General features: G+C 51.4%; 1 protein-coding gene across 1 annotated transcript; it reads left to right on the plus strand.

The window, feature by feature from the left end:
- Positions 1-248: 248 nt before the first annotated feature.
- LOC306816138 (uncharacterized protein) lies at positions 249-16,707 on the plus strand (the record flags this gene model as incomplete). Its single annotated transcript, XM_079332623.1, has 18 exons — positions 249-398; positions 907-1,047; positions 1,558-1,695; positions 2,086-2,196; positions 3,123-3,316; positions 4,889-5,016; positions 5,188-5,357; positions 6,056-6,226; positions 6,838-6,972; positions 7,256-7,399; positions 7,850-8,130; positions 9,840-9,999; positions 10,580-10,883; positions 11,503-11,657; positions 12,603-12,872; positions 13,381-13,521; positions 14,024-14,161; positions 16,666-16,707. The coding sequence occupies 18 exons, from the start codon at positions 249-251 to the stop codon at positions 16,705-16,707; spliced, it is 2,973 nt and encodes a 990-aa protein (XP_079188749.1).
- Between the last annotated feature and the right edge of the window lie 1,580 nt (positions 16,708-18,287).

Consider the following 18,287-nt stretch of genomic DNA (forward strand, 5'->3'; position numbering starts at 1 on the left):
TCTGCAGCATCCTGAGAGGCAGAGAGAGGGGGGCAGCCTGTGCCTGTCCCTGGCACACGAGTCCAGATCTGGTATGTGAAGCAAACCGAGAGAGGGAATGAGTGACCCTTTTTCTCCCTGTTTTGCAGCATGAACGGGCATTGTACCAGCAGCAGATAAGAGATCTGGAAATGAAGAATGAAATGCATGCAGCTGAGATGAGAAATCATGGGGAAAAGAATCAACAATTGGAAGTGGAGAGGGAAGGCATGCAGGAAGAGCTAGAGCATGGGACTGGTGCTTTGAAGAAATGGATAGACATTGCTCAAGTCCTGAGGGCTGCACTGAACAAGAGTGAAATGTCCAAAGGGTCTTTGAAGAAACATTTGGACATTCTGAAGGGAAAGACTTGTATTGAGGTACGTTCTGGCATTGCCCTTCAGTCCACTGCAGCATCCCTGAATTTTTCCAGTGATGCTTCCCATAAAGAATTGGGAGCTCCTATCCCTGTCAGTCCAGGCCTGCTTGGGCAAAGCATCCTGGGCTGCAGCAGGCAGCCTTGTCTGTGTGCCTGGCTCTATTCAGAGAGCATTGACTGCCAGATTGTCTCCTGGCACGCCTGGAATGACTGATACAGCTCTGGAGCTCGGTGTTCAAATCATCTCCTGGCCAAAAGCTGGGCATGGGGAGCTGCTTCTCCTGTGCCCTGGCAAGGGGAGGCAACACGTGGGGATTTGAATTAGGTGTGAGAAGGAATGGAGCAGGTGAGCAAAGTGATGAACTAAACTGAGCAGAGTTTTGTACCGGGAAGTCTGAACAGCAGCTGCACTGCTGGAACTTGGAGGATGCTTCCAGTGATGGAGATTTCTGAGGTACAGCTTGTGTGGTGTTTGAAATAAGGCAATCATCTCCTCTCTGTATCCCCAGCCGGCTTTTAAAGCAGAAGTGGAGCAGCTGTTCATTATGTCAGATGCCAACCTGGAATCTGAGCAACCGGTTGCATCAGCAGAAAAGGAGAAGACAGAGAGGCCTGAATGGAGCACTGAGGCCAGGAGAACTGGCGAGCAGGTAAAATGGTCTTTGACTGCCTCTGCAAAGCCTCAGGCTTCTCTGGAATACAAGTGCCTGGTGTCCAAGAGAGGAGTTGGAGTGGTTTCAAGGTGTCATTCGTGCTTGAAGGCTCTTTCTGCCCCTGGGCTTGGTTGCCCACATTGTTTCCTGCTCCCGTGTGGAATGCTCTGAAGTCTGGGAGAGGGAGAGTTTGCTCATTGACCCTGGGCTGGCTGTGCAGGAGCTTGCTGTTCAAATCAGCTTCAGGCCAAAAGCTGGGCATGGGGAGCTGCTTCTCCTGTGTCCAGGCAAGGGTAGGCAACAGGGTGAGGGTTTGGATTCTTTGTGCAAAAGAATGGAGCAGGTGAGCAGGGTGATGAAGTAAACTGAGCAGAGTTTTGTAGCAAGGGCTGAACTGCAGCTGCAGTGCTGGTGCTTTGAGGATGCTTCCCAGTATCAAGATTTCTGAAGGACATCTTGTGTGGTGTTTGAACTAAGGAAATCATCTCCTCTCTGAATACCCAGCAGGCTGCTGGAGCAGAAGGGGAGCAGCTGTCAGAGCACTCCAGGAAGGCCATGGCATGTGTGCACAATGTGGCTGCAACATCAGCAGAAGTCAAGACAGAGAAGCGTGAAGCAACCACTGAGCCCAGGAGGACTGACGAGGTAAAATGGGCTTTCAGGGCCTGTGCAGAGCCCCAGGCTCCTCTGGAGCAGGGCACGTTAGCCCAGGCAGTGCTTGGGAGTTCTCTGCTTGTTTCCTTGCCTCTCCCTGTCCCAGCTGTGGGCTCAGCCTTTTGTTTGTTCTCTCTGTTGTGGCAGCCCATGGCTTTCACAAAGGCACCTTCACTCCAGTGCCTCCCTCCCTGGCTCCCTGGCCCCGGACACACACTGGCCTCTCTTGCACAGCTGCCAGCGAGAGCTTTGTGCCCCCAGTGTTGTCTGGTGCAATTCAGGGTGTCTGAATAGAGATCTCCTTGCCTTGATGTCCAGAGGTCCTTTTGCTTCATGTTTGCTGACAGGTTTCTCTGACCCTGTCTCTCTTCAAATGTGCAGGTGGAACCTGAAGGGAGCACCAAGAGAATATTTAGCAGTGGGCACATCTCTGATAGCATTAGATTGGATGTGCCCCAATCTGCCCAGCACAGTATGTCAACTTCTGCAGAGGTGAGAAAAGACTCTTCCTTGGTGGCAGGAATATCAGGGTGCCAAGGCAGGAACCCTTGCAAAGCAAATGTCCCTCAGAAATCAGAGAAGCAGCTGTGAGCTGAGGTGTTTTCCCCAAGCCAGACAAGTGCTTGAGTGCTGCTCTCAGGGCTGCCATCTCCTGCCCTTCAGAGCAAAGGGCACCATGCCAGAGCTGCTGAGCCTGCACCCACTGGAAAGACAACAGGAGGTGGGAGCAACTGGCTCTCTGAAGCCAGCCAGCCCACCAGCCACAAGTCCATGGTGTCAGGAAAGAATAGTTGGAGGAGTTTCAAGGTGTCAGCAGTGCTTGAAGGCTCTTTCTGCCCCTGGGCTTGGTAGTCCACTTTTTTCTCTGCTTCCATGTGGAATATTCTGAAGTTTGGGAGAGGGAGAGTGTGCTCCCTGCCCCTGGGCTGGCTGTGCAGGAGCTTGCTGTTCAAATCAGCTCCAGGCCAAAAGCTGGGCACGGGGAGCTGCTTCTCCTGTGCCCAGGCAAGGGTTGGCAACAAGTGAGGGTTTGGATTCTATGTGCAAAAGAATGGAGCAGGTGAGCAGGGTGATGAAATAAACTGTGTAGAGTTGTGTAGCACGGGCTGAACAGCAGCTGCACTGCTGGTGCTTAGAGTACACTGTATAGGCAGTTGTATTTTTGGGTGAGGGAATTTTGGCATGTGGAGTAAGGATGTTTGTTGAGAAGGTGCTGTCTGGTCCCAGGCACTTCCAAGGTAACCGTGCCAGAGGCTCTTGGAGCCCAGGCTATCAGAGCTGCATGGGGCAGATGCTGTGAAACGTTGAGCCCAGAGCACAGGTGCTCCTTGTCCTCTGGCTGCCTGTGAGGTGGCACTGGCTGGCTCTGCACAGGGCTCCCGAGGAAGGGCACAACTTCTACCTTGTCCTGCTTCCAGGTTTCCCAGGAGCAAGAGTCGTCAAGCTGGGCTCTGGAGCAGCTGCACCAGGAATCCTCTGGCCAAGGGCACCTCCTGGCCCAGGTGTGCAGGGAGAAGGAGCTGCTGGGCCAGGAGAAGGCTGCCCTTGAGGACCGACTGGCAGCCATGGAACAGCAGCAACACGACCTTTCCAGGGAGCTGGCAGAGACAAGGTAATGGCAGGGAGCAGACCCTTCCAGGTGTTTTTTCATTCCATGGCAAGAAAATATATAAAGGTCTCAAGAAAATAAAAATATGCCACAAAGTGAAGGTTATTTTTCTGACACCTAAAGCCAGCAGAGCTCTCGTGAGCCTTGGGCTCCTGTTTGTGCAGCCAAGCACACTCCTGTGGGAAGTCGAAAGCAAGCCACCCAGCCCTGAGTTGAGTGGTAGTTAAACCATGCAGATGTTGAGTGAAACCTCAAGTTTCTTATGGGTTTGGTTCCTTGTTCTGGGCATTGAGCATCCCTCGTTCCTTACCAAGTAGCTTGATGTGATCCTGATCTTCAGAACTGAAGCTTCACCTTCAGCATTCCAGGCTTTTAACCTTGGGACACTGGGAGTAGCATGCTGACATTCAAGGTGAAGCCAGAGGCTCCTGCTGAAAAATCTTGAGGGCTTTCAGCTTCCAAGCCCACTCTTGAGAAGTGTGGGGCAGGAGCTAGAGCTGCTTAGAGAGCAGCAGGATAAGCTCTTTGGAATTCTCAAGAGCCTCTGAGGATTCTTGCTGATTGTTGATGGGCACCCACCTGCCAAACCTGCCAAGATCCCTTTGGATGGTCCCTCTCTCTCTGCAAAGAAGGACAAGTCACTTGGACTACTGCCTGCTTAGCCAGCAATACTAAAGTAAAGGTGGCAATTCTACTTCTTGACCTTGCATGAGTTTCAACTGCAGTCTCTGCATTCAGGGAGTTGTTGTTCAGACAAAAGGGTGTTCTGATTTTTCACAAGTGCTGCCATGAGTATGAGCTTTTACTATACCATGCAAAGTAGTTCTGAAGTCTCTTAAATACAGGGTGTCTGGAAGATGATGTGCCTCTATGTCCATTATGAAGAGCATTAAAACGTCAGGAGTCAGCCAGGACAAGAGTCTGTTCTGTCCCCCTGCAGAGCAGCTTGAAAATGCTGATGAGAGAAGGGCTGTGAGCAGAGTCTGAGCCTTTGCTTGTCAGCCCAGCCTGTTTGGGCACAGCTACCCTGTGTGATAGGTCAGGAAGAGCAACTGAAGGTTTGGCTGTTGAGGTCCAGTTGGGCTGGGCTGTCTGTGCTATGCCAGGCCACAAGGAAAGCCTGGGCACTTCCTCAGAGGGCCCTGCTTTGCCATGTAAAATGGCACAAATGTGCCTTCTCTGGATGAGTTTCCATGTCACTCTGTCACGATCTCTCAACCTGAACCAGAGTCCTGATGGTTCACTCGACCACAGGGTGCAAAAGACAAAAGGCAAGACACTCAGGTTTGTTCAGCAGAAAGCAATAATGCCGTTTATTTTGAGTAACAATTTAGTTTTGTGATAGACAGAGAGAGAGAGAAAGGATGGGATATATATAGAGAGAGAGAGACAGGGAGAGAGAGAGAGGACAGGGGGATATAGCTACCAACAGAAGGGATGTTGTTGTCAAGTCTGATGACAGATACGTGTTTTCCATACTCAGCAGTGGAGATCTTGAGCCACATCATCCTGGATTAACCAGCTGGGGGTGTCAGGTGCAAGCAACTCATGTCTCTCTGTATTTGTGACTTGTAGATCAGCAAAGGAGAGCTTGGAATCCAGCCTGTTTGCTGCTCAGCAGCAGATATCTCAGCTGGAGAGCACCAGGAACCATCTGCAGGCTCAAATGCTCACAGTCATGCAGGCCAAAGAGGTGATAGAAGGTGAGAACCTCGTGTTTGTGGTGCCGCCCCTGCCTAGAGAAGCTCAGCACCCTGTCCAGCCACCTCTGTCCACAGGGCTTCTGAGGAGTAGTGGGGCTGGAGGCACTGAAAGGGCCTGAGGTCAGTCAAGTCACTAAAGACTCTGATTCTTGCTGGTGGTCATGTTTGCAGGAGAAGTGAAGTGCCTGCAACAAGAGCTGGAAGCAGAGAGAGCTCTCAGGAGGCAGGAACAGGAAGACAGAGCTCAGCAGCTCTTGCAGGCAGAGCAGCAGCATCAAGGAAGCCTCAGGCTTCAGAGAACTGCTCAGCAACTGCAAATAAACAAGGTTCTGCAAGACCTGGTAGGGGACAGTACGCTTCTGAATTGTCCAAGCTGGCCCTGTGGGTTGGTTTAGCACAAGCAGAGCCTGAGGGTGTGCAAGGGCAGCAATCCTCTGCCAGAGGCCTCCTGCTGCTGGGCAGGGCAGCAGAGGCAGTGGCTCGGGCTTGGAGGCGTGTGAAGGCCCCCAGGATGGTGCAGGGGCAGGAAATGCAGCCATGGCTTCAGTGAGGGTGTAAGATGAGTTCCAGAGCAGCTTGGGCAATGCCCACCCCAAGCGTGGCAGCCCAGGGCAGAAGCATCCCCGAGTCCCACCTGCCATGGAGCAGATGCCAACGTGGGGCTGATGCCAACATGGGGCTGATGCCAAACAGGGATCAGCTTTAGGCACAAAGCAAATGAAACAGGTCCCTTGTGTCCGGTTCTTTCCTCCTTTTTGGTGGGGTATCAAAGATTGGAAGGTGACACCTCCTGTTCTGAATAGTTTGACAGGATGCTTGGGAGGGTCTTTCCCAACAGAAATGATTCCACAAGTCTTGCACAGTCCACTTGCACCTGATGAGCCTTCCTTTAAATTCCCTGACTGGTCATGTTTTCCGGACTGCAGAAAGCCAGTGCTGTTGTCTTTTCCAGCTGGGGTTTGTGGGAGGGATGAAGCTTCACGTTTTTAAGTGAGGACCTTGCCTGGCACTTCTTGAAGACTTTTCCTCCCCTCCTCAGGCAAGTGAGCGTGAAAGGCGCCATGCAGAGATGCTGCAGCAATGGGAAAATGAGAAGTCAGAGAGAGAGCAGGAGCACCAGAAGGTGCTGTTTGAGATGAGACAGAAATTTGCCACCCTAGAGGCCCAACAAGAAGAAGAACAAACAAGATTTGAAAATGCCAAGCGAGAGGTAATTAAACTGAAACAAGAACTGGTGTGATTTTTTGCAAGGCTGGAGCTGTGGGAGATGGCAGGACATGAGGCTGTGTGCAGCATGTCCTCCATGTCTTCTACATTGAATTTGGGGTGGGGAAAAGGTGAACGGGGCTATCTTTGGGACCAGGAATGAGCCCTCTGATAGGAATCCAGGCAGAAACATCAGCTTTCAGCTGAGATTTGTGTGCTGCTGTTGTGCTCTGTTCTTCTAAGACGTAGCTCAGAGTATCTTCACCGTTGTCTTCCCACTCCCCTTTGGCTTTGTTCTGGTGGGTTTTCATGGCCAAAGTGAGTTGAAAAGACTTTTCTTTTGTGGGCTTGGGGAGGGTGCAGCAGGAATGCTGACACAAAAGAGAAACATCTTTTTAAACCTCATCTGGAGTATTTCTGAACAGTAAGCCAGAGATGTCTTCTGGGCTGTGTTCTAAGTCACTTGCTGGGGAGCTGTGGCTGCCCTGGGGCAGAGTGGCCCAGGGGAGCAGCAGCCGAGTGCTCTGAGAGTGCGTGAGCCCATCAGTCTCTGCCTCTTGCCACACAGGTGTTGCAGGGCAAATGTGAAGCTCTCTGCTCTTTCTTTCTGTGCAGGTGCTGCTGAAAGAGCAGAAGGAGAGGAGTGCTTTATCAGAGGCACTGCTCCAAACTAGGGGAGAGCTCAGCCAAGCCTGCCAGCAGATCCAGCAGCTCAGGCAGGAGTTGAAAGGGCAGCAAGAGAAGGAGCAGGTAAGTCTGAGTAGGCAGGGAACATTGAGTGCAGGGCAATGACAAGGGCACAAGAGGCAGCTCCTGGGACTGAGGAGGCAAGGGCTGCTTCAGGCCCTGGGACCATAGAGCCTGGCATGCTCCAGAGCTCATCCCCAGGAAGGAGGGCTTGCAGAGGAAGCAGAGCTGGCTAGAGAGGTCAAAAGAAGTAGCTGAAAGTGTGGGATTTTGAGACAGTGTGGAAAGTGGAAAAAGCTGAGCATGAGGGCAGGTCCCAGGAAGTTGCTCTGCATTTTGTTGTCAGATCATCAAGGCAGAGCTGCAAGCTGAGCTGCAGGAAGCTCAGAGTAAAATCCAGGCAGCACAGAGGAGGCACAGGGAAGAGCTACAATGCGTCAGGGAGGAAATGAATGTCCTCCTTGAGCAGAGGGAGGCTCTACAAAAGCAGGTGAGCAAAGCAGCAGTAGCACCACAGTCATCCAGGGAGGGATCAGTGGCCTTCTTGCTTTTCCATGGCAGAGCAGCAGTTGATGGGGTGACCCCTGGGGCTGCCTGGCCCTGTGCTCTGCAGGGCAGCTGTTCTGAAGGACACTCAGTGCTCTGCTGAATCTCAGCTGCTGACTTGGACAGCTGGGCTAGTGCTCTGGCTTGTTGGCCAGCAAGCATCAGCAAGGATTCCTGCTGGCTTCTTCTTTCTAGCCTTGGTTTGGGAGGTGTTTCTTCAGGTGTCCTTTGGCCCACTTAAAGATTGAAACAAGCTGTCCATATCCATTGTGAATCTGGTGTTGTCAGGACTGGAAGAATGGAAAGTTGTCCTTGACCTTTTCTCACAGCCTCTGCTGTGGCTGACACAAGCTGTGGCTGTGGGCTCTGACTGCTCTGTTCTGTTTGACTGGAGGTGGGAGAGTTGATGTCTGAGCTGGCAGCCTCCCGAGAGTCCCAGGAAGCGATTGTCCAGAGAGCACAGCAAGATGTGAGCTGGGCACAGGATCAGTCAAGGCAGAAGCTGTTGGAGCTTGAGCACACCAAGAAGCTGCTGGAAGAGGCAGAACATCAGAACAAGGAGCTGCAAGTGCACCTGCAGAACCTGGAGAGGGAAAGGAGTCAACGGGAAGAAGTGGCTCAGCAAAATTCAGAATTGCAGGCTTCTGTGAATGTCCTAGAGAGGGAAAAAGCCAGGTAAATGAAAGCCTGTGGGACTCTGCATTGTGGTGAATGGATTCCCTCTTTGCCATCTTTGCACCTGCCAGGGGCTCTGGCAACATGTCCTATGTGTCTGATTGTCAGCTCTTCTATCTCTGATATATCTCATTATCTGAATATTGTGTGTCATTTTCTTTTCCTTTAAGTCATCAGTTGAAGTTTTTGTGAAGGTAAAGGCTTTTGGGGTAGCTCTTTCCCTCTGGGGACTTTTGTGTTTTTGGTTTAGGTGGGTGTGTTAACACTGCCCAAGCTGCAGTGTAAGGAGGTGGATACATCCATCAGCTCCACCTTGGGTCCTGTAACTTGAAGCATCTGGGATCTGGATCAGCCTGGAATCTGATGCCTTTGCTGGGCAGAACCATCTTAAGGCCCTGATTGCTGATCTAGGCCAGATTGTCCTTGAAGGCACCCAAGATACAAGAATGTCTCTGTTGCATCATTCCTCAAAAAATATTCCCCCTTCTGCCTGGAGGGTGTCTGGCAGGGTCCCTGGCACTCTCCACAGTCACAGGCATTACTGACTGTACAAAGATTGCAAGAAACAAGACCAAGGGTAGGGGGCTCCTCCAGCTGATCAAGTGCTGCCAGTCTTCCGTGCCACAGGATTCTTCTTCCAAGAAGAAGACAGAGGAAGACAGGGCACTTTTGCTTGCCTGGAGGTTTCTGTGTGTTCCATCAGGTTGTGCTCTGTGGATGATACAGCTATCCCTGAAAAGGGCTCCTGGGACCTCATCTTATCTCCTCCTTAGATAAGAAACCCTTTCTTCTGATAACTCATGTTGGAGAAATATTCACCCCCCTACAGAAACACCTGTTGTCTTTTAGAATTGCTAGTTGTCTTTAACTTTTTTAAATGATTGTTCTTTTCTGAAATCTTTAAGTAATTGGATATATTTCAAGTTCTAATTTTACTGGTTAGATTTCAATCCTCCTAATCCCTATAAAAACCCCTTGTTATGCTATATATTTGGATTTTGCTAGTGGAACCCTTTGAAGAAATAAAGCTATTTTCGGAATCTCTGCTGCGATCCCAAGATCTCATTCCTAGCTAGCTGAGAAGGTCTGCAAGCAAAGATGAACCTCTGCTGCCTGCCCAATTGTTGGGCACTGCTTGCACTAAGGCCTTGTAGCTGCATTCTGCCTCGAGGCCCCCAGGAGTTCTGTGGACCCTGTGGCTGCCAGGAGCCAGAACCATCCTGGCTCCAGCAGCTACAGTGCTCCAAGTGTCTGTAGCCACTTCTGCTTTTGGCCTTTGTTTCTCCAGCTGAAAGTAGGATGGGTGCTGGTAAATCTTAAGGAAGGTCCCAGAGATCCCCTGGCTGTAGGGTGCTGCTCCTCCTACCTGGACATACAAGATGGGGGAAGGATCCATGTTGACTAAACCTCCCTGCCTTGGAGCATGGTTAAGTCAGAAGAAAATTGTTCCTCTCCCCTAATGTCTTCATTGCAAGACTTTGTTAATTGTATTCACATTCCCATGTCAAAAACAAGGCAAGGCATGTACGCAGGGACTCCCCGTTATTTCAGGAACAAAAGGAGTGTGGGCACATGCTGGGCTGTGGCTGCAGGGGGAGCAAACAGCCAAGTTGTTTAGACAAAGCTCATCAGACAGAGCAGTTTTTCTCGAGGTGGTGCATTATAAAATGTCATACCATGTAGTAATGAGTTGCATGCTTTCCTTCTAGGCTGATTCTATCTCTGGAGGAAAAGAACCTGTGCCTCAGGACACTGGAAGAAAAGAACCTGGAACTGAACCATCATCTGTCTCAGTTTCATTCTGCTCTTCAGCAGGCTGAGCAGCTCTCTTCAAACAGCAGAGGAGAACTGCAGGAGCTCAAAACCCAGGTAAGCTGTGCACTGGCATTGTCTTCTCCATGGACACACAACACCACCTTTGGCTTGGAGGCCCCAACCTCTTTCCCCTCCCAGTGGCATCCACTGCTGCTGTGTTCTGTCCCTGGCTGCTGCTGCACCCTGAGGCCAAGGCTGGACTGGTGTGTTCTGCCATTGTTTTCCCCCATTGTCTCCTGGGTCCCAGCAGGAAATCTGGGAGGAGAAGCAGCAGCAGACTCCTTTGGAGCTTCTCTGTCCCTGTGTTAGCAGAATTGTCCCAGATGGAGTTGGTGCATGTGCTGGGCACTGAGCAATGTGGGCACACAGATGTGGCTGTGGCAGGCTGGGCAGGGCACTCGCACCGCAGCCAGTTCAGGCAGTGTTCAGAGCTGCAGCCTCAATCAAGGGTGTCCATTGCCTTCCTTTCCCTGTTGTCTCCACTTTTGTCTCCAATGGAACCCTTGGTTCTGCACCTTTTGTTTCCTGTGTGATTTTTGCCTGAAGTCTTTTCTCCTTAGTTGCTCTCCCTACTGCCTGCTCTGCTGCCTCAGGAGCAGGCCTGTCCCTGAGGCTCTGTGCATCCATCTTCCAGATCCAGGCCCTGCAGGACACAATGCAGGAGATGGAGGCTGCCAAGGCAACTGGAGAGAAGGAGCTGCTGCAGGAGCTGGAGGAGTCCCGAGCAGGAGAACAATGCTTGAAGGCCTCTGTGCATGTGCTGGAGACTGAAGTGTCCCAGCTGCGTGTGAGACTCCAGAGATGTGATGACAAAGCTCTTGCCTTGGACAGACAGTGTAACACCTCAGAGCTGGAGCTGAGGAAGGCAAAGGCTCAGATACACAAACTCAGAGCCCACAATCAGGAGCTGCAGAGGAAGTTGGAGGAAAGCGAGCAAGGTACAACTTCTGCTCTCCTACCCGTTGCCCCATCCTGTCTTGCCAGTGAGAGTCTCTGATGGCACACAGAGGAAAAGTGCCCAGAGATGGCAGAGGGGAAGGAAACATCCAGCAGGAGATTTATCCATTGTAGTGCCAGTGCAAGCTTTTTCTCAGGAATGATGCAATGGCTGGCAGTGTGATCTTGCTGGGCTGTAGCAGATCCTGTGCACAGTTGGTGCCTTTCAGGTGCCATGTCTGTGCTAAGGAGCTGTAGCTGGATGCCTCAGCTCAATTTCCCCAAAGTCCAGCCCCTGCCAGAGCTTCCAGGCTACTGATGCCTCTGGAGCAGGGCTGCACAGGCATGCCCGCTCCTTTGTCTCTCTTGGATTGCTCACTCTGCCCAAGCCCAAGAGCAAACACACTTTCCTGTTCCTCTGAATCTTGCTCCTTTCATTCCTCCTTTTCTCTTTGCCGGAATATTCCTTCATATCTATCAGTTTTGGATCCTTTGAGGGCTTAGGACCTGGCAAACACAGGCAGGTAGAGAAGACAGTGCGGTTGCCTCTGCAGGATGCACTTCAATTTGTCTTTGGTTTGCCCTTGCCCTTGCCCTCTCCCTTCCCCTTCCCTGCTGCAGATTGGTGGAAGGAAGAACTCAAGCACGCCTCTCGAGAAATTGCCCTGCAGAAAGAGGCCGCTGAAAGGCAGGAGGAGGCTGCTACTCTTCATCAGGAGGTGGCATCTCTGCAGAGGAAATTGGAGAGTTTGGAGAAGGAAAGGAAGGATATGCTGGTGAGATTGGCAGATGCCACAAAGGGTCATTTCCTAGCTCAGTTTGGACCTGGTGTTAATAGTTCTAAAGAATATCTGTTTCCAGTTTAACTTTTCTAATTGCTTTCTTCTCAAAAAGGAGGAAAGGATGTTGTAGTCATGTCAAAGCCACTGAATGCTAAAACTGCTGATTTCCTCCATGATGGAGTTCTGTGCCCTAGAAGCTTTAGTTCTCATTGCCCACACTGTCTCTATTGACATTGCATGGCTTGGGCAATTCCTCGTGTGCTGAGTCATGTTCAGATTTCTAAATATTAGGACCTGGCAGGAGGGATGAGAAGACCAAGTTTGCTGTTCATGGAAAGGTGTTTGGTCTTGGCCATCTAAGAGCAGCCAGTGGGGAGAGAAGAGAGGAAAGCCAAGTGCTGATGCAGAGAAGGACATGTACCTGCAAGGGGAGAACTGGTCCTGAGTGGCAGCAGAGAGTGACAGCCTGATCTGGCCATTGCTGCTCCAAGAGAGGGCAGTGGGGCTCTGGGGATGCTGCTATGGAAACTCTACACAGGAGAGGTGGAAAACCACTGCTGTTGCCCCAACCCCAGGGAATGGATTGCTGGGGGTGTTTGCTCTTCCCTTCCTCCCTGCTGGAGAGCACACCCTCGTGGCACTGCCTAAATCCTGCTTAGCATGCACTTGAAATCCTGGCTGCAGTTCTGGCAGCTCCTCTCCAAAGGAACACTGGAGTGGAGCTGCAAGTGGTTGGGGAAAGGCAGGAAGGGAGCTGGGAGTGGCTGAGCAAGCTGGGAAAGATGCAGCATCAAGGGGGGCCCAGCAAAGGTCTGCAGCATCCTGAGAGGCAGAGAGAGGGGGGCAGCCTGTGCCTATCCCTGGCACACGAGTCCAGATCTGGTATGTGAAGCAAACCGAGAGAGGGAATGAGTGACCCTTTTTCTCCCTGTTTTGCAGCATGAACGGGCATTGTACCAGCAGCAGATGAGAGATCTGGAAATGCAGAATGAAATGCATGCAGCTGAGATGAGAAATCATGGGGAAAACAGTCAACAATTGGAAGTGGAGAGGGAAGGCATGCAGGAAGAGCTAGAGCATGGGACTGGTGCTTTGAAGAAATGGATAGACATTGCTCAAGTCCTGAGGGCTGCACTGAACAAGAGTGAAATGTCCAAAGGGTCTTTGAAGAAACATTTGGACATCCTGAAGGGAAAGACTTGTATTGAGGTACGTTCTGGCATTGCCCTTCAGTCCACTGCAGCATCCCTGAATTTTTCCAGTGATGCTTCCCATAAAGAATTGGGAGCTCCTATCCCTGTCAGTCCAGGCCTGCTTGGGCAAAGCATCCTGGGCTGCAGCAGGCAGCCTTGTCTGTGTGCCTGGCTCTATTCAGAGAGCATTGACTGCCAGATTGTCTCCTGGCACGCCTGGAATGACTGATACAGCTCTGGAGCTCGGTGTTCAAATCATCTCCTGGCCAAAAGCTGGGCATGGGGAGCTGCTTCTCCTGTGCCCTGGCAAGGGGAGGCAACACGTGGGGATTTGAATTAGGTGTGAGAAGGAATGGAGCAGGTGAGCAAAGTGATGAACTAAACTGAGCAGAGTTTTGTACCGGGAAGTCTGAACAGCAGCTGCACTGCTGGAACTTGGAGGATGCTTCCAGTGATGGAGATTTCTGAGGTACAGCTTGTGTGGTGTTTGAAATAAGGCAATCATCTCCTCTCTGTATCCCCAGCCGGCTTTTAAAGCAGAAATTGAGCAGCTGTTCATTATGTCAGATGCCAACCTGGAATCTGAGCAACCGGTTGCATCAGCAGAAAAGGAGAAGACAGAGAGGCCTGAATGGAGCACTGAGGCCAGGAGAACTGGCGAGCAGGTAAAATGGTCTTTGGCTGCCTCTGCAAAGCCTCAGGCTTTTCTGGAATACAAGTGCCTGGTGTCTGGAAAGAGGAGTTGGAGGAGTTTCAGGGCTTCAGCAGTGCTTGAAGGCTTGTTCTGCCCCTGGGCTTCACATTGTTCCCTGCTCCCATGTGGAATGCTCTGAAGTCTGGGAGAGGGAGAGTTTGCTCATTAACCCTGGGCTGGCTGTGGAGGAGCTTGCTGTTCAAATCAGTTCAGGCCAAAAGCTGGGCATGGGGAGCTGCTTCTCCTGTGCCCAGGCAAGGGTAGGAAACAGGTGAGGGTTTGGATTCTATGTGCAGCAGAATGGAGCAGGTGAGCAGGGTGATGAAGTAAACTGAGCAGAGTTTTGTAGCAAGGGCTGAACTGCAGCTGCAGTGCTGGTGCTTTGAGGATGCTTCCCAGTGTCAAGATTTCTGAAGGACATCTTGTGTGGTGTTTGAACTAAAGGAATCATCTCCTCTCTGAATACCCAGCAGGCTGCTGGAGCAGAAGGGGAGCAGCTGTCAGAGCACTCCAGGGAGGCCATGGCATGTGTGCACAATGTGGCTGCAACATCAGCAGAAGTCAAGACAGAGAAGTGTGAAGCAACCACTGAGCCCAGGAGGACTGACGAGGTAAAATGGGCTTTCAGGGCCTGTGCAGAGCCCCAGGCTCCTCTGGAGCAGGGCACGTTAGCCCAGGCAGTGCTTGGGAGTTCTCTGCTTGTTTCCTTGCCTCTCCCTGTCCCAGCTGTGGGCTCAGCCTTTTGTTTGTTCTCTCTGTTGTGGCAGCCCATGGCTTTCACAAAGGCACCTTCACTCCAGTGCCTCCCTCCCTGGCCCCCTGGCCCCGGACACACACTGGCCTCTCTTGCACAGCTGCCAGCGAGAGCTTTGTGCCCCCAGTGTTGTCTGGTGCAATTCAGGGTGTCTGAATAGAGATCTCCTTGCCTTGATGTCCAGAGGTCCTATTGCTCCACTTTTGCTGAGAGGTTTCTGTGGCCCTCTCTCTTGTCAAATGTGCAGGTGGAACCTGAAGGGAGAAGAATCAGAAGTTTTAGGAGAGTGTTCCCCCCAGACTACTTTTCATTGCCTCTCCGCGAGTCTGCCCAGGAAAGTTCATCTACTTCTGACAGAGAGGAATCCTCCAGTAGCTCTCTCCTGCAGATGCACAGCGTGTTGAGAAATGGGTCAGTGCCCCAAATGTGTGCTTTTGAAATCAGTGTAGGGTTCCTAATTGGTGCCAGAACTCTCTCTAATAGAGCTGTGGTTGCTGAGGGATGTACATGGGGAGGGTTTTTCTGCCATGAACTGGACTTGTTGACCATCTGAGCTCTGTTCAGGGGCAGTCTGGGAGCCTGTTCCTTTCCCTTCCCCAAGGGCAGAGTGTTGGTGAGGGCTGGAGTTGGAGGCTGTGTGTGCCCCGACAGCCGGTACCGTGGGGCTGCGGATGCTGCTGCCAGCGTGGGCTTGTCTGAGCTGGGCCTTGTGCCTCTTCCAGGTGTCCCTGCTGCAGTCACAGCTGGCCTGGGCCTGACAGGACAACCTGGAGATCTGCACAGGGAGCAGGCTGGAGACAGTCCCACTGAGTCACAAGGAGCAGAAAGGACCACCTTGCTTCCTAAACTTCACAGAGAGGAGCCAGCGAGCAGTGGAATGCTGTCTTAGACTTAAGCAATAGTTTATAGGATAGTATAGGTGTTAATCAATAGTTTATTGGATGGGATAGGATAGGATAGGATAGGATAGGATAGGATAGGATGGGATGGGATGGGATGGGATGGGATGGGATGATGGATGGATGGATGGGATGGGATGGGATGGGATGGGATGGGATGGGATGGGATGGGATGGGATGGGATGGGATGGGATGGGATGGGAGGGATGGGATGGGATGGGATGGGATGGGATGGGATGGGATGGGGTGGGATGGGGATGGGAGGGGTGGGATGGGGTGGGGTGGGTGGGGATGGGATGGGGGGGGGGTGGGGTGGGATGGGGTGGTGGGGGGTGGGTGGGGTGGGTGGGGTGGGTGGGGTGGGTGGGGTGGGGTGGGGTGGGTGGGGTGGGATGGGGTGGGTGGGGTGGGGGGGTGGGGATGGGATGGGATGGGATGGGATGGGATGGGATGGATGGGATGGGATGGGATGGGATGGGATGGGATGGGATGGGATGGGATAGGATAGGATAGGATAGGATAGGATAGGATAGGATAGGATAGGATAGGATAGGATAGGATAGGATAGGATAGGATAGGATAGGATAGGATAGGATAGGATAGGATAGGATAGGATAGGATAGGATAGGTGTTAATCAAATGTTTATAGGATAGTATAGGTGTAGTTGAACCTTTATAGAGCTGTGTTCCTTAGGATGAGGGATATATTTATAGACAAATAAAGTGTTTATTATGATCACAATTAAACTCAAAGATCTTTGTCAGAATTACGTGCTACTCGGTACAGAGAACTATAACTTCTGGTATAGTGCATTATATTTCAAACACCACTGAAGCAATTCTATCCAGACCAATTCTTAATGAAAGATTGATGCTACTCACCCAAACCAATGTCCATGGGCAAACATTTCTCTCAGTTTCAAGGAGTGACCTTGAAGGGGCATCCTCACACCAGGGAGGAATCTCCAGAAGGGAGACACATGACATGAACCATTTTGGTGATGGCAGGAGAAGCCTGCCATGTGTGGAGCTTTTTCATTTGTCCTTAGGAAACTGCGACCTGTTTTTTCACGGAGTCACAGAATGACAGGGTGAGGCTGGAGGCACCTCAGGAGGTCACCTTGCCCAGCCCCTGCTCCACCAGGGCCCCCCAGCTGCCAGGATGCCCAGCCAGCTGTCCAGGATGTGTCCATGAGGCTTTTGAGTCTCTCCAGCCATGGAGACTCCACCACCTCCCTGGGCACTGCCCCACTGCTCAGTCACCCTCCCAGTGCAGAAGTGTGTCTTGAGCTCACAGGGCCCCTCCTGTGTTTCACTTTGTGCCTGTGGTCCCTGGGGCTGTCCCTGGTCCCGTCCCCTCTGCAGCCCCCACCCGGGTATTTTTGCCCAGGAATGTGTTGCCCTGAGCCTGCTCTGCTCCAGGCTGGACAGTCCCAGCTCTCTCAGGCTCTCCTCATGGCAGAGATGCTCCAGTCCCTCCATCACCTTCCTGGCCTCGTTCTAGACTCTGTCCAGTCTGTCCCTGTCTCCTATACTGGGCAGCCCAGCTCTGGGCCCAGCACTCCAGGGCCGGCCTCACTGGTGTGGGGCAGAGGGGAAGGATCCCCTCCCTCCCTGGGCTGTGACACAGCTCCCAGTGCAGCCCAGGATGCTGTTCTGCATTGCTTCAGGAGCACATTGCCAGCCCATGGGCATCCTGGTGTCCAGCAGGACCCTGCCAAATTTTTGTTTTCCAGCTGGCTGGCCCCCAGCAGATACTGGTGCCTGTTGCACCAGATACTGGTGGTTGCTCCCTCCCAAGGACAGGACTCAGCACTTGTTATTGAATTGTCACCATTGTTAAAATGTCATCCCTGTGGATGGCAGCATTTCTCTCTGACAGATCAGCCACTCCTCCTTATTTTGTGGGAGGGTAGACTCTGCCCCATCACTCAGTTACTAAAAAGGATCAGAAAGGACTGGTCTTAGCATTGTCCTCCAGGGCACACTGCTGGACTTTGTGCCATTGTTCACCAGGGATCCAAGAAGGCAGATTTTGTGCAAGGCATCTTTGCTTCTATGTACATATTGAGAAAGAGTTGGTAGGATTCACAGCAGGGATTTCTGTTTCATATCTTATGTGGGGAAAATGTAATGATCCATGCTCCCTCTCCCTAGTGGTGGTTAAAGTGGTCCTGTTGTTGGTGACGATGGATATCAGCTGCATAGGAACTGTGCCAGTCTGGTGTGACATACTGTGGGAAGAGGCCCTCTGAGGGAGGTAAAAGCTGGTGTGCAGAGATCCTTCAAAGACTATTCTTCAAACAACAGAAGCCCCTGCTTTGTGAGGATCAGGAACAATTCCTAGGCAAGGGCTGAAACTGTGCTTCTTTGAGTTCCTTTACCTCCAAGGTCAATTTTTCCATTAATGATGACAGATTGTCCTGGTTTATTGATGATTGAGAGAGAGAGAGAGACAGGGACTACTGACTTATGATCAGAATCTCAATTAACTGTGAGCTACATATGCTTATATACCATTTTTAGGAAGGCTAGTAATTTTTTATTACATTCATTGAGTTAAACATCACACAGACAAACTTTACACTTCTACTTAGTTAAATCATCTTTCCTGTTACCAGTCTTGATCCAATCTTCTTGTAATCTTCAAAGCTCTTTTTGCTCTTGCCAAGGCAACTTGGTTATCAAAGTGCATATGCTAATTAAATCCACAGTACTCTCTGTCTTAGCTTTCACACTAGTTTGAAAGACACATGTCTGCCATGAAGGCTGGGAATCTTCCTGGAATGGAAATCTCCCTCCATCCAAAGTTTCTAACTTGAAAATTTCGGGCTTCCAGGAAAAGATATGGGAAAAGAAATAATATTTCTTTACTGGACTATATATATATATATATACACCAACAAGGGAAATAAACAACCAAAACAAGGGCAACAACCCCCCAAAGCAGTCTGACGTCCCACCCATCCAGCAGTTTCTCCCGTGCTGTAGTTCTGGCCACAGCCGGCAGAGGGCGCTTGCGGCTCTGTCGGGCAGAGGGGCTGCAGCAGCTCTGCCGTGGCTCCAGGGGGCGCTGTTGGCTCA

The sequence above is a fragment of the Erithacus rubecula genome (assembly GCF_903797595.1).
Source record: "Erithacus rubecula genome assembly, contig: scaffold_385_arrow_ctg1, whole genome shotgun sequence".
Lineage (NCBI taxonomy): Eukaryota > Metazoa > Chordata > Aves > Passeriformes > Muscicapidae > Erithacus > Erithacus rubecula.